The following is a 27,138-nucleotide window of genomic DNA, read 5'->3' on the forward strand; positions in this document are numbered from 1 at the left end:
GCTGTCTGAGCGGCGGTGGGATGGTGGTGAGAGGGAGCAGCTGGATAGGGACAGACAGGGAGGGCAGCGGGACATGGAGCTGCGGGGACTGTTTACTGTACACAGCTCTGCTGGCTGTTTGATGCTGGTTCTGAGTTCTCTGTTTCCTGAGTCCCCTTCCAGTGACCTCCACGCCCTTCCCCAGCTCCCTAGAACCTGCTTGGGCTGGAACTGGTTTCAAGGCAGGAGGGAGCCAGCCCTGGCCCTGTCCTCTCTGCCTCCCTGCCGTATAAACCCATGTGAAGTCAGGGCATAGTCTGGGTGACTGCTCGCAGCCTGCCAGCCAAGGGGGCAGAGGACAGACAGAGCCGGAGAACAGCAGGTAGGAAGGTGGGAATCAGGACTCCTGGGTTCTATTTCCAGCTCTGGGAGGGACAGGGCATCTGGTGGTTGGAGCAGGGAGGCCTGGGAATCAGGACACCCGGCTTCTATTTCTGGGAGGGGAGTGGTGTCTAGTAGTTGGAGCAGAGAGGGTTGAGAGTTAAGATTCCTGGGTTCTACTCTCAGTTCTAGGAGTGGGGCAAGTGGTTAGAACTGGAGATGGGGGTGCTGGGAGTCAGGACTCCTGGGTTCTAGCCCCAGCTCTGGGAGGGGAGTGTGATTTAGGGCAAAGAGGACTTGCAAACATACATATGTATCAGCCCCTTGCTGTTACTCAGACTCTGGTTGTAGGCCACAGAAAATCCCCTCTTGGAGATTTCCCCCTCCCACCTGGAGAGGTTGTTTCCCTGGAGCACAGTTTTGGGGCCCCATTTTCCATCACTCTGAGCCCCATGTTTGCTCCCTCCCTGCCCCCGTCCCCAGCACGGAGACTCATTTATTACCCTGGAGTTTTCCAGCCTGGCTCACTGACTTAGCCCAGGGCCTGCCCGGAGCCAGAGGCTCAGCAGCAGCCCAGGAATGCCGGGTCCTTTCCTCTGAACCCACCGCAGGCCCTGGATTCGAGGGGTTCTCCTCCCCCACGCCTGGGAGTGACCCACTCGGCGATGGCACCTGCCCAGTCTCAGCTGTCTGCCCAGTGGGGAAGGGCAGGTCACTTCACGCCCCCCCTGCACTCATCTGGGTGTCTTGCCCACATGCTCAGGGTTTAGCTGATCGCCATATTTGGGGTCGGGAAGGAAGTTTCCTCCAGGGCAGATTGGCAGAGGCCCTGGGGTTTTTTTGTCTTCCTCTGCAGCGTGGGGCACGGGTCACTTGCTGGAGGATTCTCTGCACCTTGAAGTCTTTAAACCACAATTTGAGGACTTCAGTGGCTTAGACATAGGTCAGGGGTTTGTTGCAGGAGTGGGAGGGTGAGATTCTGTGGCCTGCATTGTGCAGAAGGTCAGACTAGATGATCATGATGGTCCCTTCTGACCTTAAAGCCTATGACTCTATCTGCATCCCTGCCCTGGGCGCTAGGTGTTTGCCCGGGAGCGGCTGGCCTAAGTCTCACAGAGAGAACCTGGGACCCAGGTGCTCTGACTGCTCGTTCGCTGCCTCTGGGTTCCTGGATAACCCCACCAGCTCAGGTTTGCATGAGGACATGGGCTCTGAAGCTGCGCTATTGGGAAGCTGAGACGGTGCAAACCCACGGAGGCACCCCAGAGCTTGGCTAGCAGATTTCCAGCACATCCTGTCAGCCTCCTCCTCCCCGGCTGCCTGGGGCTCCAGGAAAGAGGCCGCACTGGGCTGGCTCCTAGCTCTGCACAGTCTCTGATTAGCAGGGATTGTGCTTCACAGGGGTTTGGCAGCTGCAGCTCCCCTCTCTGCAGGGTTCCCCGCACGGACTGGCTCAGAGGTTGGTTCCTTCCCCGCCCTGCAGCAGGCAAATGAAACCTAAACATGCCCTTTGCTGCATCTGCCCATGACAGGTGCCTGCCAGCCCAGGCTGCCTGTGCATTGCCAGCAATGAGAGCAGAACCGGGGCCCGCTGATGTGAAACACCTGAGGCTCCGTGGCCTGAGCTAAACCACTCCCTTCTGTTAGCCCAGGCTCTCCTCACCCTCTGAGTGTGTGTCTCAGCCACCACTAGAGGGGGCTGGCGGGATGGGCCATGGAGACTCAGCTCCCCACACCTGGAGGTGGAGGGGTCCATGCAGGGCAGTGTGGAGGTGGGTGCAAAGTTTGTGAAAACCAGGCAACTAGCCTGTCAACCCCAGACTGGTGCCCCTGGCAGCAGGCCACAGCTGGTGCTTCAAGGGAAGGTGACCCTGGTCCTACAGCGCATCACGGATCAGTTGTGCAACACTCCGTGTCCCCTTCCTGACCTGACTGGCGTGATCGTGCCCTGAAGCCTGAGAGTTGATCAGCCTCATCCGGGGTGCTGGAGCAGTGTGTACAGTGGGGGTGCTGAGAGCCATTGAACCAAACTGTAAACCCTGGATATGATGGAAACCACTTCAAGCCGGGGGTGCGGCAGCACCCCTAGTTCCAGCGCCTATGGCCTCGTCTGCATTAGCACAGCTGTAAACGTCACCCAATTTCCCAGTCCCGGTTGTAGAGTGTGATACTAAGGCACCTGCAGCAGGGAGTTCCCCAGGATGTACGGGCAGAAACGTCCTTTCCTTTGGGTTCCTTTACAGTTCCCAGACACCGACTTCATCCACTGACACACCTCCATTGCCACCTCCCCCTTTCCTATCCTGGGAGTCAGGGCTCCTGGGTTCTGTTCCCAGCTCTGAGAGGGGAGTGGGGTCTAGTGGTTGGAGCAAAGAGGACTTGCCAACAAAGTCGACTATGTGCTATCTCCTGGCTGGTACTCTGTTAGGCGGCTCTGGCATGTGGGGCTGGAAAGTCCCCTCTGTGTGAGATTGCCCCCTCCCGCCCTTCCCAGAGAGGTGAGTTCCCGGAGAACAAGAATGAAGAGCTGAGCCCTAGGAATGGATGATCATAATGGTTCCTTCTGGCCTTGAGCAGGATGCAGTAAGCTGCTGCCGAACCAGCAGGGGGCACTCATATGTCTCTTTCTAGTGGGTCCCACTAAAATGGCGTGCTTTTTCAGCCCCCCTCCACCTCCTGTCCTTTCTTCCTGGACAGGAGTTGAGGGCGCAGCGCGTTTCTCAAGGGGTTTGAATTCGCCAAAGGGGCGGCTGGTCTGGGATTGGTAGTACTGACGTTAGGGGGGTGCCCATCCCTTTGGGCGCTACGTACCCAGAATCCTTGGCTGTTTGCCTCTGGGTTGCCCAGGTCAGAAGCAGGGATTTAAAACCTGTTCCAGTCCCAGCTGCCCAGCCTTCCCCTCCGCATTATGGGGCCTGCTCTGTCCTCTTGCCCAGAAGGCCGTGAGTTCTAAACCAGCCATGCTGCGTTTTGTGGCAATAAGTCGAGGTAGCGACATAGGTACTGGTGCCCATGCGGGCAGCCAGCTGGGTCTGCAGGGCACCCACAGAGCCAGCGACTGGTTTGGTTTAAACGTGTCTCTCTTTGGAAACTCAGCCGCCACCGAAACCCGGAGCTGGTTCCCTGCCGCACCGGAGCCATGGAGTTCTCCAAGCTGCCCATGATAGAGGATGTGGAGAAGGAGAGCTTGCTGGGGTTTGTCCATGGCGTCTCCGGGCCAGGTAGGTGATGGGGATGCAGCTCCGAGGGGCAGGCAGACGTTGGCAGGGTGCAGCCATGGCCCTTGCGGTGCTAGCAATCCAGGCCCAGCTGGGACAATCTGAGAACAATCGACCCGAGGGTCCGGGATGCCGGCCACGAGGCCTGGCTGCAAACTCATTTCCTGGGCCCGCTGGGGAAGAAGCACGTCTGGCCACGAAACAAGGGGAGAGGAAAGAAATCTGGATTTTTTCCCTTTTTTTAAAATACAATTTTAAGCATTTATTATTAATATTATTTAATTTAAATGGCTGGTTTAGACGTCTATCCAGTCATTTACTTCCCCGTGGGTGATTTTTGACTTTCTTCCCATTGTCTGTAGCTACGGTGGATATTTTCGACCTGTTCCTTTAAATACTTTCCCAGCTGTTAGCGAGATTTCAGATTTCACAGAGGGCATTTGCTTTTTTTTTTTTTCTGGACCAAGAAGTTTGACACATTAGCAGCCCTCCTGTGACAGCAGCACCCCCCCACTCCACTCCCTGGATAGCCACACAGCCCCTGCTCTGGTACCAGCCGGCTCTGCCTTCCGATAGCCAGCCCGTGTGTCTAAAAACGTTCCCAGTAACTCTGTTAACGTGGCAAGAGTCCCCATCGCTCTTCCCGGCCCACGTGGAAGCAGTTTTGGTTGGAAGCGATGAAGATTTTATGCCACTCATGGAAAATTTTTAGTAAAAATCCAGTTGCAGCTGCAGGCATTTATCCTGGGTTTAATTATCCCTGGGTTTAATTTTAAGGACATGTAACCTTTCTGCCAGATGGAGCCAGCAGCAACAAAGGCCAGACTCAAGCCCCCACCCAGTGACCTGGGACAATTACACAACACCCCCTGGGAGCTGCTATGAGACAATACTTTCCCTCTTGCAAACACAGAGTTGGAGTGTAGCAAAAACTTTTAATAAAAGGAGTGAATTAACTCAGCATTAATTTGAGAAAACACTGCAACTAGGGTTCATAAACATAAACCATGAGCAAACGGCCCACCCCCAAGTAAGTTGGGCAGTGTCCTTTTCCCCTCAGGGTCTTAACTCCAGCAACCCAAAAGTCCCTTTGATGTGCTCGTCCCTTTTCTGCACCCCACTCACAGTTGCTGTCCTTGGCCAGTGCAGCCCCAGAGTTCTGAGGTTCATCTGCATAGTTCACCTCTCACCCTGGGTGGAAGGGGTAAGGAGGCACCTTACACGCTCCACTGCTCGGGCACTCGCAGGGCTCTGCTCTGGCCCTCTCCATCAGCTCTAGGTTTTTTGCCGCCTCAAGAAAAATTTAAAAAAAGCTGGAGTGCCGCCCCTTGAAAAGTGCCGCCCCAAGCACATGCTCGGAACAGGGCCGGCTTTAGGCCGATTTGCCCGATTCCCCCGAATCGGGCCCCATGCCTAATAGGGCCCCGCGCCGGCGCCTTTTTAATTTTTACTCACCCGGCGGCGCTCCAGAGGTCTTTGGCGGCATTTCGGCAGTGGGCCCTTCGCTCACTCTGGGTCTTCGGCGGCATTTTGGCATCAGGCCCTTCGCTCGCTCCGGGTCTTCGGCGGTATTTCGGCGGCAGGTCATTGAGTGCTGTGGCAGACCCGGAGCGAGTGAAGAACCCGCTGTCGAAGTGCCGCAGAAGACCCGGAGCGCCGCCAGGTGAGTACGGATTGGGCCCCACACTTGTTAAAGCCGGCCCTGGCTTGGAACGCTGGTGCCTACAGCCGGCCCTGCTGGCCACTCACCAAGATGTCTCCAGGGGCCCCCACTTAACACAGGTCTCAGTGGTTTCAGCTCTCAGCGAATTCAGCTGTTAGTGGGGGAGCCTCACTGCTGGTGCACACTGGGCAGCCTCTTAAGAATAGAGACACTGTCCTGAAGAAGGTTTACTGCTTAGACCTGCAGCATGTTACAAGACTCTCAGCTGAGTCTAAATTCGCTCTGTTATTACACAGTGCAGAGAGGCAGGGTGAAGTGGTCTCTGGAACCCCTAAACAGGGCCCGCACCCCCAGGTGCAAGTACCTGTCCCAACCCTCTCTCGACTCACTGGGCTTTGGAACCCATGTCCCCGGCCTAGCGAGTGCTGTTCAGTTGAGGGTGAGTCCCTCCATTGGGGTAGGCCAGGTACAGTTCTGCTGCCCTCGGTTCACACAACAAGAATAACAACCCTTTATTACTCCTGCCCCGATAGCAAGGAGACTGGGGATCCCACAGCAGTCACAAGTGATCATTTGGGCAAGAGAGGGGAGATACGGGGTGTGTGTGCAGGGGATACAAGGGGCGGGGGAGAGGGCTGGGCCAGGTGAGCTCTGCTGCGAGGACCAGATGCTAGGGGCCATGCAGGCCCCCGGCTCAGAGGCGTCTCCCATCCCCTAGCCCAGCTCTGGGCACCGCCCCGAGGTCTAACCTCCCGTCTCTCCCCTCAGTGGTCATCGCCAGCAGCATGGCCGGGGCCGCCATGTACGAGCTGGTGCGCGTGGGGCACGCCGAGCTGGTGGGTGAAATCATCCGTCTCGAGGGAGACCTGGCCACCATCCAGGTGTACGAAGAGACCTGTATCCTTCCTGCCTGGAACCCCCCCCAGACCGTGTCCTCTGAACCCCCCCCAGGCCGTGCCCCCTGAAGCCCCCAGGGCGTGTGCCCTGAACCCTCCCACCAGGCCATGTTCCCTGCCCTCCATCCCCAGCTGTGTCCTCTGAACACCCCCATGAGGCCGTTCTCCTTGAACCCCTCACCGCCAGGCCACGTTCCCTGCCCTCCTGCCCAGGCCGTGTACCCTGAACTCCCCCACCCCGGTCAGGCCACGTTCCCTGCCCTCCCCCACAGGCCGGGTGCCCTGAACCCCCATCCCAGGCCACGTTCCCTGCCCTCCCCCACAGGCCATGTGTCCTGAACCCCCATCCCAGGCCACGTTCCCTGCCCTGCCCCCCAGGCCATGTGCCCTGAACCCCCATCCCAGGCCACGTTCCCTGCCCTCCCCCCAGGCCATGTGCCCTGAATCCCCATCCCAGGCCACGTTCCCTGCCCTCCTGCCCAGGCCGTGTACCCTGAACTCCCCACAGGCCATGTGCCCTGAACCCCATCCCAGGCCACGTTCCTGCCCTCCCCACAGGCCATGTGTCCTGAACCCCATCCCAGGCCACGTCCCCTGCCCTCCCCCCCAGGCCATGTGCCCTGAACCCCCCTCCCAGGCCACGGTCCCTGCCCACCCCCCAGGCTATGTGCCCTGAACCCCATCCCAGGCCACGTTCCTGCCCTCCCAGGCCATATGCCCTGAACCCCCATCCCAGGCCACGTTCCCTGCCCTCCCCCCAGGCCATGTGCCCTGAATCCCCATCCCAGGCCACGTTCCCTGCCCTCCTGCCCAGGCCATGTACCCTGAACTCCCCCACACCGGTCAGGCCACGTTCCCTGCCCTCCCCCACAGGCCATGTGCCCTGAACCCCCATCCCAGGCCACGTTCCCTGCCCTCCCCCACAGGCCATATGCCCTGAACCCCCATCCCAGGCCACGTTCCCTGCCCTCCCCCACAGGCCATGTGTCCTGAACCCCCATCCCAGGCCACGTTCCCTGCCCTCCCCCACAGGCCATGTGTCCTGAACCTCCATCCCAGGCCACGTTCCCTGCCCTCCCCCCCAGGCCATGTGCCCTGAACCCCATCCCAGGCCACGTTCCTGCCCTCCCCACAGGCCATGTGCCCTGAACCCCATCCCAGGCCACGTTCCTGCCCTCCCCACAGGCCATGTGTCCTGAACCCCATCCCAGGCCACGTTCCTGCCCTCCCCACAGGCCATATGCCCTTAACCCCATCCCAGGCCACGTTCCCTGCCCTCCCCAGGCCATGTGTCCTGAACCCCATCCCAGGCCACGTTCCTGCCCTCCCCACAGGCCATGTGTCCTGAACCCCATCCCAGGCCACGTTCCCTGCCCTCCCCCCCAGGCCATGTGCCCTGAACCCCCATCCCAGGCCACGTTCCCTGCCCTCCCCCCAGGCCATATGCCCTGAACCCCCATCCCAGGCCACGTTCCCTGCCCTCCCCCCCAGGCCGTGTGCCCTGAACCCCATCCCAGGCCACGTTCCTGCCCTCCCCAGGCCATGTGCCCTGAACCCCATCCCAGGCCACGTTCCTGCCCTCCCCAGGCCATGTGTCCTGAACCCCATCCCAGGCCACGTTCCCTGCCCTCCCCCCCAGGCCATGTGCCCTGAACCCCCATCCCAGGCCACGTTCCCTGCCCTCCCCCCAGGCTATGTGCCCTGAACCCCCATCCCAGGCCACGTTCCCTGCCCTCCCCCCAGGCCATGTGCCCTGAATCCCCATCCCAGGCCACGTTCCTGCCCTCCCCAGGCCATATGCCCTGAACCCCATCCCAGGCCACGTTCCTGCCCTCCCCAGGCCGTGTGCCCTGAACCCCACCCCAGGCCACGTTCCTGCCCTCCCCCAGGCCATGTGCCCTGAACCCCATCCCAAGCCATGTTCCCTGCCCTCCCCACCAGGCCCTGATCCCCACATCAGGCCACGTTCCCTGCCCTCCCCTAAGCTGTGTACCCTGACCCCGAGTCTGTGCTCCCTGTCAGGCCTGCACCTCATGCCCCCTGATCTCCCTCATCACCTGGCCATGCCCTATCCGCACCCCCCCCCATCTATTTATCTATCATGGGGGGACCCTGAATATGTTTGAGCCTGTTCCCACTCCCACCTGCCCCTGTGCATGTCTCTGGGCCCGGAGCCCTCTCCTGAACGCTGGTGGCAGCGGGGGTCTGCGTGGGGGACCCGGTGCTGCGGACGGGGAAGCCGCTCTCGGTGGAGCTGGGCCCGGGCATCATGGGCTCCATCTTTGATGGCATCCAGCGCCCCTTGAAAGACATCACGGAGCTGACCCAGAGCATCTACATCCCCCGTGGCATCAACATCCCCGCCCTGTCCCAGGACGTCAAGTGGGACTTCGCCCCGAGCCAGAGCATCCGGGTAGGGGCCCAGCGTGGGGCAGCGCCTGGTGTGAGGGAGGCTTTGTTAGCAGGAGTCTCGCCCTCTCCGAGCTGGTTCCCACGCACCCAGCTGGAGCCCCCCGCAGGGGTCTCTGCAGCTCCAGGCACGGCTGCGCCCAGCTCAGGCTGCGGTCGGCTCGCCTGGCGGAGGAGAGAACCCAGGAGACCAGGAGGGTCTGGCCTTGTGTAGAGGTGCAGAGGCAGCAGATGCCAAAATACCCCAGCAGGGCAACAGGACTCATGTATCAGCTCCCGGGGAACATGCCCTGGAGACTCAGGCACAGGCTGGCACCTCCAGCTGCACAGCGCCCCCTGCTGCTAGGGAGAGCAACACTTAGTGACACCCTCCCTCCCTGCAGCACAGCGCCCCCTACTGAGCCCTCACCCCGCCCCCTGCAGCACAGCGCCCCCTACTGAGCGCTCACCCTGCCCCCTTCAGCACAGCGCCCCCTACTGAGCGCTCACCCTGCCCCCTTCAGCACAGCGCCCCCCACTGAGCGCTCACCCTGCCCCCTTCAGCACAGCGCCCCCTACTGAGCCCTCACCCTGCCCCCTTCAGCACAGCGCCCCCTACTGAGCCTTCTCCCTGACCCCTTCAGCACAGCGCCCCCTACTTAGCCCTCACCCCGCCCCTTCAGCACAGCGCCCCTACTGAGCCGTCACCGCCCCTTCAGCACAGCGCCCCCTACTGAGCGCTCACCCTGCCCCCTTCAGCACAGCGCCCCCTACTGAGCGCTCACCCTGCTCCCTTCAGCACAGCGCCCCCTACTGAGTCCTCAACCCGCCCCCTACAGCACAGCGCCCCCTACTGAGCCCTCACCCTGCCCCCTTCAGCACAGCGCCCCCTACTGAGCGCTCACCCTGCCCCCTTCAGCACAGCGCCCCCACCTGAGCGCTCACCCTGCCCCCTTCAGCACAGCGCCCCCTACTGCTAGGGAGAACAACACTTAGTGACACCCTCCCTCCCTGCAGCACAGCGCCCCCTACTGAGCCCTCACCCTGCTCCCATCAGCACAGTGCCCCCTACTGAGCCCACACTCTGCTCCCTTCAGCACAGAGCCCCCTACTGAGCCCTCACCCTGCTCCCTACAGCACAGCGCCCCCTACTGAGCCCTCCCCCTGCGCCCGGCAGCACAGCGCCCCCTACTGAGCCCTCACCCTGCCCCCTGCAGCACAGCGCCCCCTACTGAGCCCGCACCCCGCCCCCTGTAGCACAGCGCCCCCTCCTGAGCCCGCCCCCTTCAGCACAGCGCCCCCTACTGAGCCTGCACCCGCCCCCTTCAGCACAGCGCCCCCAACTGCTAGGGAGAGCAACACTTAGTGACACCCTCCCTCCCTGCAGCACAGCGCCCCCTACTGAGCCCTCACCCCGCCCCCGGCAGCACAGCGCCCCCTACTGAGCCCTCACCCTGCTCCCTTCAGCACAGCGCCCCCTACTGAGCCCTCACCCTGCTCCCTACAGCACAGCGCCCCCTACTGAGCCCTCACCGCCCCTGCAGCACAGCGCCCCCTACTGAGCCCTCACCCTGCTCCCTTCAGCACAGCGCCCCCTACTGAGCCCTCACCCTGCTCCCTTCAGCACAGCGCCCCCTACTGAGCCCTCACCCTGCCCCCTTCAGCACAGCGCCCCCCTCTGAGCACTCACCCTGCCCCCTGCAGCACAGCGCCCCCCACTGAGCGCTCACCCTGCCCCCTTCAGCACAGCGCCCCCTCCTGAGCCCTCACCCTGCTCCCTTCAGCACAGCGCCCCCTACTGAGCCCTCACCCTGCTCCCTTCAGCACATCACCCCTACTGAGTCCTCACCGCCCCTGTAGCACAGCGCCCCTACTGAGCCCTCACCCTGCTCCCTTCAGCACAGCGGCCCCTACTGAGTCCTCACCCTGCCCCCTGCAGCACAGCGCCCCCTACTGAGCCCTCACCCTGCACCCTTCAGCACAGCGCCCCCTACTGAGCCCTCCCCCCGCCCCCGGCCGCACCGCGCCCCCCACTGAGCGCTCACCCTGCTCCCTTCAGCACAGCGCCCCCTACTGAGCGCTCACCCTGCCCCCTGCACCACAGCGCCCCCTACTGAGCCCTCCCCCCGCCCCTTCAGCACAGCGCCCCCTACTGAGCCCTCACCCTGCCCCCTGCAGCACAGCGCCCCCTACTGAGCCCTCACCCTGCTCCCTTCAGCACAGCGCCCCCTACTGAGCCCTCACCCCGCCCCCTTCAGCACAGCGCCCCCTACTGAGCCCTCACCCGGCGCCCGTCAGCACACCGCCCCCCACAGAGCGCTCACCCTGCCCCCTGCAGCACAGCGCCCCCCACTGAGCGGTCACCCTGCCCCCTTCAGCACAGCGCCCCCTACTGAGCCCTCACCCTGCGCCCTTCAGCACAGCGCCCCCTACTGAGCCCTCACCCTGCTCCCTTCAGCACATCACCCCCTACTGAGCCCTCACCCCGCCCCCTGTAGCACAGCGCCCCCTACTGAGCCCTCACCCTGCTCCCTTCAGCACAGCGTCCCCTACTGAGTCCTCACCCTGCCCCCTGCAGCACAGCGCCCCCTACTGAGCCCTCACCCTGCCCCCTTCAGCACAGCGCCCCCTACTGAGCCCTCACCCTGCCCCCTGCAGCACAGCGCCCCCTACTGAGCGCTCACCCTGCTCCCTTCAGCACAGCGCCCCCTACTGAGCGCTCACCCTGCCCCCTGCACCACAGCGCCCCCTACTGAGCCCTCACCCTGCCCCCTTCAGCACAGCGCCCCCTACTGAGCTCCCACCTCTTTCCTTGCAGCACAGCGCCCCCTAATATCTGGGGTATCGGGGCCAGGCCTGACTGCCAGGGGAGAGCACCTCCTAGTGACCCCCTCACTCCCTGCAGCCCAGCATGCCCTAGTGCTACTCTGGGATGTGGGGCTCAGCCCTGACTGCCTGGGGCCAGTGCCCACTAGTGAAAACTTGGGAAAAGTTGAAATTTGGCTCCTGCGTTTCCTAAACTCCTCTGCCTCGAGGGACGCAAGGAAACCAGCACTTTTGTTCCTGGAATTATTTGTCTGCTTCTGCTGCTCCTTCCCACCCCCCAGCTCATCACGACTGGAGTCTGTCACCGTGACGCCCCAGCCAGAGACCTCCTGTGGGGAAGGGGCTGGAAGGGCAGATGAATCCCTGAGGATAAGCCAGGACCGGGGGATGGAAAGGAGTGAAGAGCAGTGAGGAGAGACACAGGGAATCTGGCCTTGGGTTGGGGATGCTCCCCAGAGGAGGCAGGCAGCTCTTGGAGAATCTTGTGAGGGTCTGTGCCAAGCAGACATCATTCTGGGCTGTGTTAGCAGGAGTGTTGTAAACAAGATACAAGAGGTAATTCTTCCACTCTACTCCGCACTGATTAGGCCTCAACTGGAGCATTGTGTCCAGTTCTGGGTGCCACGTTTCAGGAAAGATGTGGCCAAATTGGAGAAAGTCCAGAGAAGAGCAACAAAAATGATTAAAAGTCTAGAAAACATGACCTAGGAGGGACGATTGAAAAAACTGGGTACGTTTAGTCTGGAGAAGAGAAGACTAAGAGGGGACATGAGAACAGTTTTCAAATGCATAAAAGGTTGTTACAAGGAGGCGGGAGAAACATTGTTCTCCTTAACTGCTGAGGATAGGACAAGAAGCAATGGGCTTAAATTGCAGCCAGGGCGCTTTAGGTTGGACATTAAGAAAAACTTCCTGACTGTCAGGGAGGCTAAGCACTGGAATAAATTGCCTAGGGAGGTTGTGGAATCTCCATCACTGGAGATTTTAAAGAGCAGGTTGGACAAACGCCTGTCAGGGATGGATAATACTTAGTCCTGCCATGAGTGCGGGGGACAGGACTAGATGACCTCTCGAAGTCCCCTCCAGTCCTATGAGTCCATGATTCGGTTTTGGCCCTGCAGTCTCCCGGGAGGCACCGTCCTGTATCTCACGCTTCTCTTCCCCTTTCCAGGTCGGGAGTCATGTGACCGGCGGGGACATCTACGCCCTGGTGGCCGAGAACTCCCTCATCAAGCACAAGATCATGGTGCCACCCCGGAGCCGGGGCACCGTGACCTACGTCGCCCCGCCGGGGCACTATGACATCTCGGTAGGGTCACTGCTGGGGGGGGGATCGGTGTGGGCAGCGACTGGTGCAGAGCAATGAGCATTCCCCATTATTCATACAGCAGCCGCCGGGCGCCAGGGCCGCGAGCGCTCGCCCATCGCGCTGGGTGCTGCTGATGCCGGAGCTGTGGCTTTAGCACTGGTGCAAAGGGCAGCCTGACCGGCCAGCGCCACACAAATGGGGCTTCTGGATCTGAGCTGCCTTGGTGCTCCAGGGGGATTTGAGGCTGGGCTTGTGTTTCTGATCCAGTCGGTCCTGAGCTGTGAAGTTTCGCTCTGGGTCAAGTTTTGAGGAGATCTGGAGGACCCAGGAGTCCAGCTCGCGCTCATCTCCAGCCAGTTGTATTTTGGTTTTATTTTTAGATTTTTTTTTGTGTAAGTCCAGAGTTGCACTTCCTGTGTCTCAAACGACATCGTCAGATGGTCACTTCCTGTTTGCTTATTAATGAGCCAGCGCCTCTATATTTAATGAGCCGTTTGCATTTCTCTCCCAGCAATTTACTCTTCCAATCAGTTGTAACCCTGGGACATGTGATTCTCTCACTCAAGGGTCGAATGTCCCTCTCTCAAAGGGAATCCTCTGCAGGCGGCTCATGGCCCGTGCCCGTCCTGCCTACACAATCCCACTGGCAGCTCATGGGCAGTGTTGTTCCCCACTTACAGATAGGAAAACTGAGGCACAGAGTGGGCACACTGAGACACCAGCGGCTGGGCAGGGTCCAGAATACAGGAAGCACAAAGATGATTAAAACCCCTTAGCCCCCTCCCCCCCCCGTGCAGGGATGGGGTAGCTGAGAATCAGCCCTGGAGTCTCCCACTCTCCTGTGGTGGCTGGCTCTGGGCCCCGCTCAGCCGTGCCTGCCTGCCCCCAGGACGTGGTGCTGGAGCTGGACTTCGAGGGCGTGGCGGAGCGGCTCACCATGCTGCAGGTGTGGCCTGTGCGGCAGATCCGGCCCGTGACGGAGAAGCTCCCCGCCAACTACCCGCTGCTGACCGGCCAGAGGGTCCTGGACGCCCTCTTCCCGTGAGTGATGCCCCCGCCCCCACTCTCCGCCCTGCCAGCAGCTGGGGGTGGGGGGAAGACCTCAGGGAGATGGTGGAGGTGGGGCTTTTTCGCCACCTCCCCTGGCACCGAAGGCAAAGACAAGGGAGACCAATGGGAAGCGGGTGTCTGCCAGTGTCCAGCAGCAGGGGGCGCTGTGGGGAGTGGGGCAGGAGCGCTGGCTGTGCGGGGAGCTCCCAGCTACTCCAGGCCCAGACTCTCCCAGCAGGGGGCGCTGTGGGGAGTGGGGCAGGAGCACTGGCTGTGGGGGGAGCTCCTGGCTACTCCAGGCCCAGACTCTCCCAGCAGGGAGCGCTGTGGGGAGTGGGGCAGGAGAACTGACTGGGGGGGAGCTCCCAGCTACTCCAGGCCCAGACTCTCCCAGCAGGGGGCGCTGTGGGAAGTGGGGCAGGAGCGCTGGCTGTGCGGGGAGCTCCCAGCTACTCCAGGCCCAGACTCTTCCCTCAGGGGGCGCTGGGGGAGTGGGGCAGGAGCGCTGGCTGTGTGGGGAGCTCCCAGCTACTCCAGGGCTAGGATCTCCCAGCAGGGGGCGCTGTGGGGAGTGGGGCAGGAGCGCTGGCTGTGGGGGGAGCTCCTGGCCTGCCTCGGTCAGCTGGAGAGTTGGAACCTCAATAACTGATAAAAGCGTGGGATGTATTTTCATGGTTTTGGTTTTCTCGGGTGGCTTGACCCTCCCGCCACCCCCTGGGCCGGCAGCTCCCTCCTCCCCGTGCCACAGGGAGTCTGGGGGAATATCGGTCACTTTCCACCCACTCTTCGGTATTTTGGGGCGATGCCAATGTCTCCTCTTGCCGGCACGGCAGACCTTTCCCTTCCTTCGTTCCTGCTTCGAGACCCGTGCCCCACCCCACAGGCCCGACTCCTCCTGCCCCACTCTTGGCGTTTACACAGTGTAAACCACAGAGCCTGTTGCGTTTCACACGCGCTTTGCCCCCGGGGCCGGTGACCCTGCTGCAGCTGGAGAGCTCAGGGGGCTAAGCAGACAGCTGTGAGCCTGACGTGCCCCCAGCCAGCATCAGCTGGAGTCCCGGCTAGGGTAGCGATCGAAAGCCAGGGTGCTAAGAGATCTGCCGTAGCATCTATAAACCCCTGCCCCCTTTGGTGCTTAGGGTATTTGCCGCCCCTTCTCATATCCCCCTGCCCAGAGTCAGCGTAGCAGCCCGTACCCACAATGGCCATCAGCAGGGATTGAGCCCAGCCCTGCAGGCACCCAGAGCGCAGCTCTGTGCCGTTTGAGCTGCAAGAGCAGCCATGTGAGGGATGATGAGGGGGGCTTTTATAGTCACTGGCTACCAGTGGGCACCCGGGTCACCTCCCCCTCAGCCAGCATGGGGCTGCCCTGAGTGACCACAGGGAGTTGCAGGCCGGGAACGTGCCCTGCCTGCGGGGGAGCTGCCGAAGCTCTGAGCTCCCCGAGCGTGTGTGTGTGTGGAGGGGGCTGTGCCCCAAGGCGCCTCCTGTGCTGCTGGCTCAGGGCCCCTTTGCCCCCCAGGTGCGTTCAGGGTGGGACCACGGCCATCCCGGGGGCCTTCGGCTGCGGCAAGACGGTCATCTCGCAGTCGCTGTCCAAGTACTCCAACAGCGACGTCATCATCTACGTGGGCTGCGGTGAGCGTGGCAACGAGATGTCGGAGGTGCTGCGGGACTTCCCTGAGGTGAGCTGGGGAGGCTCTGGGGGGTGGACCCAGCTGGGGGGGCGGGAGCCATGGAGGTGAATCCAGCTGTGGGGGGGGGGCAGAAGTCATGGGGGTAAACCCTGCTGCTGGGGGGGGGGAGCCATGGGGGTGAATCCAGCTGGGGGGCCATGAGGGCTGAACCCACATGGGGTGGGGCTGGAGCCATGGGGGTGAATCTAGCTGGGGAGGGAGCCATGGGGCTGAACCCAGTTGCAGAGGCGGGAGCCAGGGAACATGGGAGGTATCTCACTGATGGGGTTGTGAGCCACGGACGATGGGAGGCGTGGGGGTGGGAGCTCTGGACCATGGCGGGGCCTCTCCTTATGCTGGGGGCAGCTCATGAGCCGGGGGTGCTGTGGGTTTTGGGGAGGGATCATGGGTTTTCTGGGCTTCTCCAATTAAGCTTGGGGCTCAGGAGCCGTTTCCCTCCTGTTACCAACACCTGCAGCTCCCCTGGGGTGATGTCATGACTCTCCTGGCTCTGGGCTGGTCCCAGCTGGGAGCCCCTGGCCGGTTCGGTAGGGGTGTATTGGGCCTGTCCCAGCTGGGAGCTCCTGGCCGGTTCGGTAGGGGTGTACTGGGCCTGTCCCGGCTAGGAGCCCCTGGCCGGTTCGGTAGGGGTGTACTGGGCCAGTCCCAGTTCGGAGCCCCTGGCTGGTTCAGTAAGGGTGTACTGGGCCTGTCCCGGCCGGGAGCCCACTGGCCGGTTCGGTAGGGGTGTACTGGGCCTGTCCCAGTTCAGAGCCCCTGGCTGGTTTGATAGGGGTGTACTGGGCCTGTCCCAGTTCGGAGCCCCTGGCCGGTTCGGTAGAGGTGTACTGGGCCTGTCCCGGCTGGGAGCCCCCTGGCCGGTTTGGTAGGGGTGTACTGGGCCTGTCCCGGCTGGGAGCCCCCTGGCCGGTTTGGTAGGGGTGTACTGGGCCTGTCCCAGTTCGGAGCCCCCTGGCCGGTTTGGTAGGGGTGTACTGGGCCTGTCCCTGCTGGGAGCCCCTGGGCTGGGGAAGTCAAGGCCGGGCTGAGCCAGGCGTCCGTTTCTGCCCATCCCACTCATCCCTGGACGGGAACATCTCCCAGGGGTTCTCCAAGTCTCCTGGGCCCGGGCTGCATCTGCACTGAGAGCCCCTCCCTGGGACTGACCCTGCTGCACTCTGTCCCCAGCTCACCATGGAGGTGGATGGGAAGACGGAGACCATCATGAAGCGCACCGCGCTGGTGGCCAACACGTCCAACATGCCCGTGGCTGCCAGGGAGGCCTCCATCTACACAGGTGAGCACCTGCCCTGCCCTTGGGGCTGGGGGGCACTGGGTCGGGATTGAGGGGCACCAGCGGAGCTGTGGAAGGGGGAGCCCAGAACTGGCATAGCAGGGGGCTGTGGGTTGGGACTGAGGGGCACCGGCAGAGCTGCATGGGGAACCCAGGGCTGGCATAGCAGGGGGCTGCGTGTTGGGACAGAGGGGCACCGGCAGAGCTGCCGAGAGCTGGCAGGAATCTGTGGGATTCATATTTCCAATGCTCGCGTCCTGCAGGGATCACGCTCTCGGAGTATTTCCGCGACATGGGCTACCACGTCAGCATGATGGCCGACTCCACCTCCCGCTGGGCCGAGGCGCTGCGTGAGATCTCCGGCCGGCTGGCAGAGATGCCTGCAGGTGATGCTCTGCCCGCTGTGCAGCCGAGGCCCTGCGCCGAGGGCGGCTGGGGGACCGCAGGGGGGCAGGGCAGGATTAACCCCAACTCTGAACCCCTCTCGGAAAGCAGAATGGGGCCCCCCGAATCCAGCCACGTTCCCTGGGACAGCTGGTTCCCAGCGCTGGGGCATGGGGCCAGGCACGTTCCTGCTCCATTGGCAGGGCTTGTGACACTGTCTCCTCTGCCCCCTTCACTGACCGTAGTTGGTAACATCCTGCCCCCATGGGTGCTGCCCTGATGGGTGTTCTGACGTGTCTTCCCCCCCTCCACTGCCCGTGATTGGTTCTGTCCCTTTTCCATGGTCACCCCCCCTTGCTGCCCCGATTGGTGCCAACCCCAGGGACATCCCCAGGCAGCCCCTGACTGATGTCGTCCTGTCCCCGGGGTGCCCCCTGGTCCCAGTGTGCTCAGGCTGCGGGGACCGGTGAGGTTACAGCCCTGGGCTGTGGGGGGCCGAGTGCGCTGCAAGGGGTGAAGCTGTGCCGAGAAGAACATCTCAACTGCCCAACACTGTGGCCTTTAATTTCAAAAGGGGGAACTATACAAAAATGAGGGGGTTAGTTAGACAAAAGTTAAAAGGTACAGTGACTAAAGTGAAATCCCTGCAAGTCCCTTTTTAAAGGCACCATAATAGAGGCCCAACTTCAATGTATACCCCAAATTAAGAAAAACAGTAAAAGAACTAAAAAAGAGCCACCGTGGCTTAACAACCATGTAAAAGAAGCAGTGAGAGATAAAAAGACTTCCTTTAAAAAGTGGAAGTCAAATCCTAGTGAGGCAAATAGAAAGGAGCACAAACACTGCCAACTTAAGTGCAAGAGTGTAATAAGAAAAGCCAAAGAGGAGTTTGAAGAACGGCTAGCCAAAAACTCCAAAGGTAATAACAAAATGTTTTTTAAGTACATCAGAAGCAGGAAGCCTGCTAAACAACCAGTGGGGCCCCTTGATGATCAAAATTCAAAAGGAGCGCTTAAAGACGATAAAGTCATTGCGGAGAAACTAAATGGATTCTTTGCTTCAGTCTTCACGGCTGAGGATGTTAGGGAGATTCCCAAACCTGAGCTGGCTTTTGTAGGTGACAAATCTGAGGAACTGTCACAGATTGAAGTGTCACTAGAGGAGTTTTGGAATTAATTGATAAACTCAACATTAACAAGTCACCGGGACCAGATGGCATTCACCCAAGAGTTCTGAAAGAACTCAAATGTGAAGGAACTATTAACTAAGGTTTGTAACCTGTCCTTTAAATCGCTTCGTACCCAATGACTGGAAGTTAGCTAATGTAACACCAATAATTAAAAAGGGCTCTAGGGGTGATCCCGCCAATTACAGACCGGTAAGTCTAACTTCAGTACCGGGCAAATTAGTTGAAACAATAGTAAATAATAAAATTGTCAGACACATAGAAAAACATAAACTCTTGAGAAATAGTCAAAATGGTTTCTTTAAAGGGAAATCGTCTTACTAATCTATTAGAGTTCTTTGAAGGGTCAACAAACATGTGGACAAGGGGATCCGTGGACATAGTGTACTTAGATTTCCAGAAAGCCTTTGACAAGGTCCCTCACCAAAGGCTCTTACGTAAATTAAGCTGTCATGGGATAAAAGGAAAGGTCCTTTCATGGATTGAGAACTGGTTAAAGGACAGGGAACAAAGGGTAGGAATTAATGGTAAATTCTCAGAATGGAGAGGGGTAACTAGTGGTGTTCCCCAAGGGTCAGTCCTGGGACCAATCCTATTCAATTTATTCATAAATGATCTGGAGAAAGGGGTAAACAGTGAGGTGGCAAAGTTTGCAGATGATACTAAACTACTCAAGATAGTTAAGACCAAAGCAGACTATGAAGAACTTCAAAAAGAGCTCACAAAACTAAGTGTTTGGGCAACAAAATGGCAAATGAAATTTAATGTGGATAAATGTAAAGTAATGCACATTGGAAAAAATAACCCCAACTATACATACAACATGATGGGGGCTAATTTAGCTACAACGAGTCAGGAAAAAGATCTTGGAGTTATCGTGGATAGTTCTCTGAAGATGTCCACGCAGTGTGCAGAGGCGGTCAAAAAGCAAACAGGATGTTAGGAATCATTAAAAAGGGGATAGAGAATAAGACTGAGAATATATTATTGCCCTTATATAAATCCATGGTACGCCCACACCTCGAATACTGTGTACAGATGTGGTCTCCTCACCTCAAAAAAGATATTCTAGCACTAGAAAAGGTTCAGAAAAGAGCAACTAAAATGATTAGGGGTTTAGAGAGGGTCCCATATGAGGAAAGATTAAAGAGGCTAGGACTCTTCAGTTTGGAAAAGAGAAGACTAAGGGGGGACATGATAGAGGTATATAAAATCATGAGTGATGTTGAGAAAGTGGATAAGGAAAAGTTATTTACTTATTCCCATAATACAAGAACTAGGGGTCACCAAATGAAATTAATAGGCAGCAGGTTTAAAACAAATAAAAGGAAGTTCTTCTTCATGCAGCGCACAGTCAACTTGTGGAACTCCTTACCTGAGGAGGTTGTGAAGGCTAGGACTATAACAATGTTTAAAAGGGGACTGGATAAATTCATGGTGACTAAGTCCATAAATGGCTATTAGCCAGGATGGGTAAGAATGGTGTCCCTAGCCTCTGTTCGTCAGAGGATGGAGATGGATGGCAGGAGAGAGATCACTTGATCATTGCCTGTTAGATTCACTCCCTCAGGGGCACCTGGCATTGGCCACTGTCGGTAGACAGATACTGGGCTAGATGGACCTTTGGTCTGACCTGGTACGGCCTTTCTTATGTTCTTATGTTCTTATGAGATGGAGCCCCCTCCCCCTAGTGAGAGGGACCCAGGCACATTGCTGGCCAGGGTGCTCTGCAGCCCCCCATGCTGTCCGCCCATTGGCTTGGGATTCCCCATCTCCTGCCCCCGTGACTCAGCCTGGTCCAGAGGGCTCCCCCTGCTGGTGCCACTGGGACCCGCCCTGCTCCGAGCACCCCCAGGCACACGGTGGCTTTGCTTTCCAGACAGCGGGTACCCGGCCTACCTCGGCGCCCGCCTGGCGTCCTTCTACGAGCGTGCAGGACGGGTCAAGTGCCTGGGCAGCCCGGAGCGGGAGGGGAGCGTCAGCATCGTCGGCGCGTGAGTCCTTCCTGCCTTCCCCGAGCGTCCAGCCATGGCGGGGAGTCAGAGCTGATGTGGGGAAAGGCCCCTGACACCCCCTACCGGCCAACACCCGCCCTGACTCCTGACACCCCCAACAACCCGACACCCCCACAATCCCAGACACCCCCACACCAGCCAACACCCCCCACCACTCCCAACACCCACTCCACAACCCCCCAACAGCCCCAACATCCCAACACCCCCATGCCAGCCAACATCCCCCACAACTCCTGAGACCCTCACAACCCCGACACCCCACACCAGACAACACCCCCCCCCAGGACTCCCGACACCCCCAACATCCTGACACCCCCCACAACCTCCAACACCCGACACCAACCGACACCTCCCACCACTCCCAATATCCCCACAAACCCCCAACACCCCCAACATCCCGACACCCCCACAACCTCCGACACCCCATGCCATCTGACACCCCGCACAACCCATGACACCCCACACACCTGAGAACCCCACAACCCCAACACGCCCACAACCCCTGACACCCCCATGCTAGCTGACACCCTCCATGACTCCCAGCACTCCCACAACATCCAACACCCCATGCCAGCCAACACCCTCCCATGACCCACAACACCCCCACAACCCCTGACAACCTCACAACCTCCTGACACCCCCACAACCCCAACACCCCCAACATCCCGACACCCCCATGCTGCCCAACACCCCCAAAGCACCTGCCCCCCCAACACCCCATCCATCCGTCCATCTCTGCATCTGTCCATCCATGCCTGAATCCATCCATCCACCTCTACATCCATCCATGTTTGCATCCATCTGTCGATCTGTCTGCCTACCCCTGTATCCATCCATCCACCTATCCATCTATCTACCTATCCCTCCATCCACCCACCCCAGCATCGTCCACCCATCCCTGCATCCGTCCACCCATCCATCCCCGTGTCTGTCCCCCACTCATCTCTGTGGTACATTAGCCTCACCGGGGGGCTTAGGGCCAGCACAATCCGGCTGTGGATTAGCGTCCGTACTGGGCAGTTGCTCAGACTAAGCCCCTCTCCATGTCATCCCAGGGTGTCCCCTCCGGGAGGTGACTTCTCCGACCCTGTGACCTCTGCGACCCTGGGGATTGTCCAGGTGAGTCTCACTGGGGCCTTTGACCCCCTTGGGAATCCCCCCCCGTCCTGTTCTGTTCTCACCCCCTCACCCCCCCCATGGCATCTCTCCCACCCCACCCAGGTCTTCTGGGGGCTGGACAAGAAGCTGGCCCAGCGGAAGCACTTCCCCTCCGTGAACTGGCTCATCAGCTACAGCAAGTACATGCGGGCGCTGGACGAGCACTACGAGCGCTACCACCCTGAGTTCACCGCCCTGCGCACCAAGGCCAAGGAGATCCTGCAGGAGGAGGAGGACCTGGCCGAGATCGTGCAGCTAGTGGGCAAGGTGAGGGGGCAGGGACCGGGTGTGATGGGTTTGGTCACAGAGACCCCCTTGAGGCTGTCACCTGACGTGCTGGAATTACCTCTGAGCCCGTTTTCCCTGCCCGCTTGGGACCCCAGAACCCTGCCTTGTTGAGCCAGACACGCTAGCCTGCTGCAACACAGACCCAGGCTCCAGGCCACGCCCCCAAAGCTGCAGATTTTAACCAAAAACTGCTCAGCAGGTCACCTATCTCCAACACCCAGACACCTAGTTCCCAATGGGATCCAAACCCCAAATAAATCCGTTTTACCCTGTATAAAGCTTATACAGGGTAAACACATAAATTGTCTGCCCTCTATAACACTGATAGAGAGAGATGGACAGCTGTTTGCTCCCCCAGGTATTAATCACTTACTCTGGGTTCAATAATAAACAAAAGTGATTTTAACAAGTATAAAAAGTAGGATTTAAGTGGTTTCAAGTAATAACAGACAGAACAATGTAAGTTACCAAGCAAAATAAAACAAAGCACGTGAGTCTAAGCCTTGAAGAAGAAGCTGAATACAGGTAAATCTCACCCTCAGAGATGTTCCAATAAGCTTCTTTCACAGACTAGACTCCTTCTTAGTCTGGGCCCAATCCTTTCCCCTGGCACAGCCCTTGTTAGTTCCAGCTCAGGTGGTAACTAGGGGATTTCTCCTGACTGGCAGCCCCTTTGTCCTGTCCCCCCCGCCCCCTTTTATAGTTTTGGCACAAGGCGGGAATCCTTTGTCTCTCTGGGTCCCCACCCCTCCTTCTAAATGGAAAAGCACCAGGTTTAAGATGGATTCCAGTACCAGGTGACATGGTCGCATGCCCTGTGAGACCCCAAGCCTCCATTCTTCCTGGCCTGACTCACAGGACCAGAGGAAGGCTTACAAGTAAACAGAGCCAGGTACAACCATTTGTCCTACTCAATGGGAGCCATCAAGAGTCCAAGCCACCATTAATGGCCCACACTTTGCATAGTTACAACAGGAGAGCAAAGGGGAGAGGCGAGGGAAAGGGATGGGGGAGGGCTGAGCTGTGTCCATCATGCCCCCCCGTGCTCTCCCCACAGGCCTCTCTGGCCGAGTCTGACAAGATCACGCTGGAGGTGGCCAAGCTGATTAAGGACGACTTCCTGCAGCAGAATGGCTACTCCTCCTACGACAGGTACCAGCTGCCCCGGCCCCCAGCCTGCCCCACAGCCACAGCCCCCAGTCTGCCCCACAGCCACAGCCCCTGGCCACTCTACATTCATCCCCGTCCACCCCCATCACGCTCCGTCCGTCCCCGTCTACCTCCATTGCTCTCTGTCCGTCCCGGTTCACCACCATCGCTCTCCATCCAGCCCTGTCCACCCCCATCACACTCTGTCCGTCCCTGTCCACCCCCATCGCGCTCCGTCCGTCCCAGTCCACCCCCATCGCGCTCCGTCCATCCCCATCGCACTCCAGCCATCCCCATACACCCCCATTGCTCTCTGTCCCTGTATCCCTCCATCTCTCGCTCTCTCCCCAAGCCTTACCTCCATCTGTCACAGTAGTGCCTGGGCACCGGCTCACTGGGTTATCTCTAGAACTTGCTCCCTTCACCCTACCTCAAGTGGCCCAGCGGTTCCAGCTGAAGAAGGCATTCTTCACTTCCTGTCCTAAATGACTGCTGGGCATTGATATGCCGCACCCCAGAGTCAGCTGGGTTTAGCAGAGTGGGAGCAACTCTCCTCTTGCTTCCACTGGCACAGATGGGGTAGAAATGGGTGTGAGGGGTGAAGCAGGGACTGGGGCCAAAGGACCCACTGGGGTGATGAGAGAGGCCGTGATGGGCTCATGTTGACCGGGAAGGGCTCTGACCTGGGGGAGGAACTGGGCGTTGAGTATGGCCCTGGAGTCCCGGCTGGCAGAGCTGCCCCCTCAAGATCTCCATGGGGTCCCTCACTGCAGATGGGAGCCTCCTTCTCTAGCTCCCTCCCCACCTTGAGCACTCTCTGTTGTTGATTGACCCCCGCCCACCCCTTGAGCTGCTCGCTGCTCCAGGACGTCCGTGCTCTGGGGCAAGGCTGACATCAGGGAGCAGCTCTGGTGCTGTGTCCATGGGGCTGCTCCAGAGGCTCCCTGACACCCCTGGGCTGTTCCTGTTTCTGCCGTGGCAGGTTCTGCCCCTTCTACAAGACGGTGGGGATGCTGCAGAATATGATCGCCTTCTATGACATGGCCCAGCACGCGGTGGAGTCCACGGCCCAGTCTGAGAACAAGATCACCTGGGCCGTGATCCGTGAGAGCCTTGGGGACATCATGTACAAGCTGAGCTCCATGAAGTTCTAGGTGAGGCACTGGCCAGCCCTAGCTCTGTGCTGACATGTTATTGCCTGGGCAGTTGGCTCTGGGGCTGAAGGCGTTAACAGTGTGTTAGCTAACTAAACTGCTCCATAAGGACTGGTGCTGCATGGCTTTCAGATCCATCCAGCCACGCTCCATCCGTCCACCCCACCCACACTTCATCGATTCATCCATCCATTCACTGACCAGCTCATCCTTCCATCCACCCATCCTCCATTCATCCATCTATTGACCAACTCATCCTGCTGTCCATCCATCCTCCATCCATCCTTTCATCCACCCATCCTCCATTCATCCATCCACTGACCAGCTCATCCTGCTGTCCATCCATCCTCCATACATCATTCACCTACACTGCATCCATCCATCCTTCCATCCACCCTCCATCAATCCATCCATCTAACCACTGGCCTGTCCATCCATGCATCCTTCCGCCCATCAGCTCATCCATCCATGCATCCTTCCATCCACCCACACTCCATCAATCCATCCAGCTATCCACCAACCTATCCATCCATCCATCCACTGACCTGTCCATCCATTCTTCCACCCATCCATCCAACGGTCTACCTACCCAGCCAGCCAGCCAGCCCTCCACCTACCTACCCTTCCACCCCCCACTGCCCTTGCATGCATCCCCCTTCCTTCCACCTGCAGTTTCTGTACTTAGCTGTCCCCTTGCTGTCTGAGCACTGCGAGGTCCGCCTGTGACTCCAGATCACTCACTACCAGGTGACCCGAGGAACCGCGCTCTTGCTTCCCTGCTGACATGCTGGAGTCACTCAGTCCAGTGCTGCGTGACCGGACTGTCACCTCCCAGGACAGAGATGCCATCCAAGGCCTTAGTCACACCCCCATGTTGGGGGGGGGGTTCCCTTTGGCCCCACCCCTTTGCTGTGGCCCCACCTCAAAGCCATGGCCTGGTCCTGCTTTAGGAAGTTGGGGGTGGGAACATGTACAAGAACCGCATGCTGGACTCGGGGTTCTCTCACTTCCCCTGTTTGGGCAACCAAGGTATCCCCTCCCCAGACCACCCTCCCTGCCTCCAGGCGGTTGGGTCTGTCCCAGAGGAGGGAGGACCCAACCCCACACCCACCTACGCAGAGTTCGGGGCGGGGGCCTGTCAGCATCCCACCAGCAGAACCTGATGAAAGAGCTCCTCCCACCCCACCCCGAGCCCTCTGCTGGGGAGCTGTGGGGCACAGCGGATGGTTGTCTCAGGCTCTCTGCAGGCTGAGGCAGGCGTCGCTGCTGTGGTTACACTCGGGTCAGACATGAGGGCTGAGATCCCGTCACCAGCATGTAGCGAGAGCCCTGGCCGGGGTCCGGTCACACCTGTGCCTTCGTCCAGCCCTGCAGCCTGCAGGGCCCTGCAATGATACCAACCATCTAGTGCATCTCAAAGTGCTTTGCAAAGGAGACAAGTATCATTATCCCCATTGTACAGTGGGGAAAACTGAGGTGCAGGGAGAGGAAGGGACTTGTCCAAGGTCACCCAGCAAGCCCGTGGCAGAGCTGGAAATAGAAGCCAGGTACCCTGAGGCCCAGGCAGTGCTCCACCCACTAGGCCTCACTCCAAGGGCTGGGGTCTGTCCCTGCACTGTGGAGGAACTCGCTGTCCTCCCTCTACAAGGCCTGGGTCTCTTTGTGCTACAATTTCAGGGCCTGATCCTGCTTCTGTTGAAGTCCAAGGCCTGTTGTCCTGGCTGGACAGGCTCACTGGTACATCCAGCACCCAATACCCTGGTGGTGGGTGCAGGGGTGATACCCTGGATTGGCATGAGGCCTTCGCCCGTGGCCATGCTGATCGCGCCCACTGCTGCAGTGCTCAGGGTCTGAGCCTGCCCCCCATGGGAGTTTGGCCCCTGACTCCATGGGGCCGGGCCCTTGGTCCTGAGCCGTGCTGGATTGCTCCCCTAGAGCTGCGCTGGAGCCTGGTGGGAGCCAGTGCTGGCCGGGGAGCAAGGCTGGCACAGCCTGAGTATTGGGGGAATCGTCTCTCGGCCAAACTCTGGGGTCCTTGCTGGGTTTGCACTGGGCCTCTCTCGGGCGGGTGTCCCCTGCTGGCTCCAGGAGTTGGGCTCATTGGTGCTAAGCTCTGCCACCCTTAGTGTCACAGTGTGTCCATCCCCTCACCAGGCGGCTCAGCTGCATCATCAGACGTAGCTGCTGATTTGGCTGCCTGGGCTTTTCGGGAGCCCGACTCCAGATGTTTCCCGATGGGGCTAGGTTCCCAGAGGGGCCGATCCCACTATCATCACGTGGGGAAGCTGATAGGGGGGCTTCCGGTCAACCCTGGTTCCAAGCCCCCACCAGCTAGCTGCAACCAGCTGCTCTTCCTGCAAGCAGTGGACAAAGCAGGTGGCTGCCAAGCCATGTTATAAGGGAGCATTGCGCAACTTTAAACGAGCATGTTCTGTAATTGATCAGCAACGTACCAGCGAAACAACGTTAACCGGGATGACATTAAGTGAGGAGTTACGGTACTAACAGTAAATGGAGACCCAACAGCTGAGCCCCAAGTCCCCTTTGCTCCTTCCCTGGCCTTTCCGGTCTGGCTTGAGTCGAAGGGCTTTTCTAACCACCCACGCTCGTCTCTCCACCTCTCTCCTTTCCAAGGATCCAGTGAAGGACGGCGAAGCAAAGATTAAGGCCGATTACGCCCAGCTGAACGAGGAAATGCAGAACGCTTTCCGCGGCCTGGAGGACTGAGGGTCAGCAACCGGGGCCTCGCTTGGGGCTGGCTGGTGAGCTGGGTCTTTATCTGTAATGTCTGTATTTATAAAATTCTTTTTAAATGGTCCGTTTACTTCCAAATTCCCTCGTTGTGCATCTGCCATGGTGTTACCTGTCAGCTCTGTGTTCTTGGGGAACCAGGGCGCAGTACCCAGCCTGTCTGGCTCACGAAAGACCTTCCCCGCCCCAGCCTCTGCTTGAACCAAAGCTGATCAGAAGAAAGATTTACAAAAAGCAATGAAAAGACCGTGGGAGACACCCCAAAACCCCTCCGGCCAAGGGTGACAGGATTAAGGCAACTCCCCTAGGCTCATTTGCATCAAGGATGGGACAGGGAGGCATCTCCATTAGCACACAGACTGGAGAACAGCGG

General features: G+C 59.3%; 1 protein-coding gene across 1 annotated transcript; it reads left to right on the forward strand.

The window, feature by feature from the left end:
• Positions 1-300: 300 nt before the first annotated feature.
• Positions 301-26,934, forward strand: LOC120390273 (V-type proton ATPase catalytic subunit A-like). Its single transcript, XM_039512810.1, has 15 exons — positions 301-361; positions 3,457-3,581; positions 6,010-6,138; positions 8,336-8,550; positions 12,523-12,660; positions 13,550-13,701; positions 15,233-15,395; positions 16,575-16,683; positions 16,944-17,066; positions 20,130-20,244; positions 21,321-21,384; positions 21,487-21,690; positions 22,769-22,863; positions 23,843-24,014; positions 26,649-26,934. Exons 2-14 carry the CDS (start codon positions 3,500-3,502, stop codon positions 24,012-24,014), a joined length of 1,761 nt encoding a protein of 586 aa, XP_039368744.1. The 5' UTR covers positions 301-361; positions 3,457-3,499; the 3' UTR covers positions 26,649-26,934.
• Positions 26,935-27,138: the final 204 nt, after the last annotated feature.

This window comes from Mauremys reevesii, linkage group 24 (assembly GCF_016161935.1).
Source record: "Mauremys reevesii isolate NIE-2019 linkage group 24, ASM1616193v1, whole genome shotgun sequence".
Taxonomy (NCBI): domain Eukaryota; kingdom Metazoa; phylum Chordata; order Testudines; family Geoemydidae; genus Mauremys; species Mauremys reevesii.

Excerpts from the sequence above, each read along its gene's own strand:
- LOC120390273 (XM_039512810.1), top strand. The coding sequence starts at position 3,500 with ATGGAGTTCTCCAAGCTGCCCATGATAGAGGATGTGGAGAAGGAGAGC. Across the intron at positions 13,702-15,232 it reads GTCCTGGACGCCCTCTTCCC|GTGCGTTCAGGGTGGGACCA; the intron begins GTGAGTGATGCC and ends TTTGCCCCCCAG. Across the intron at positions 21,385-21,486 it reads CGACCCTGGGGATTGTCCAG|GTCTTCTGGGGGCTGGACAA; the intron begins GTGAGTCTCACT and ends CACCCCACCCAG.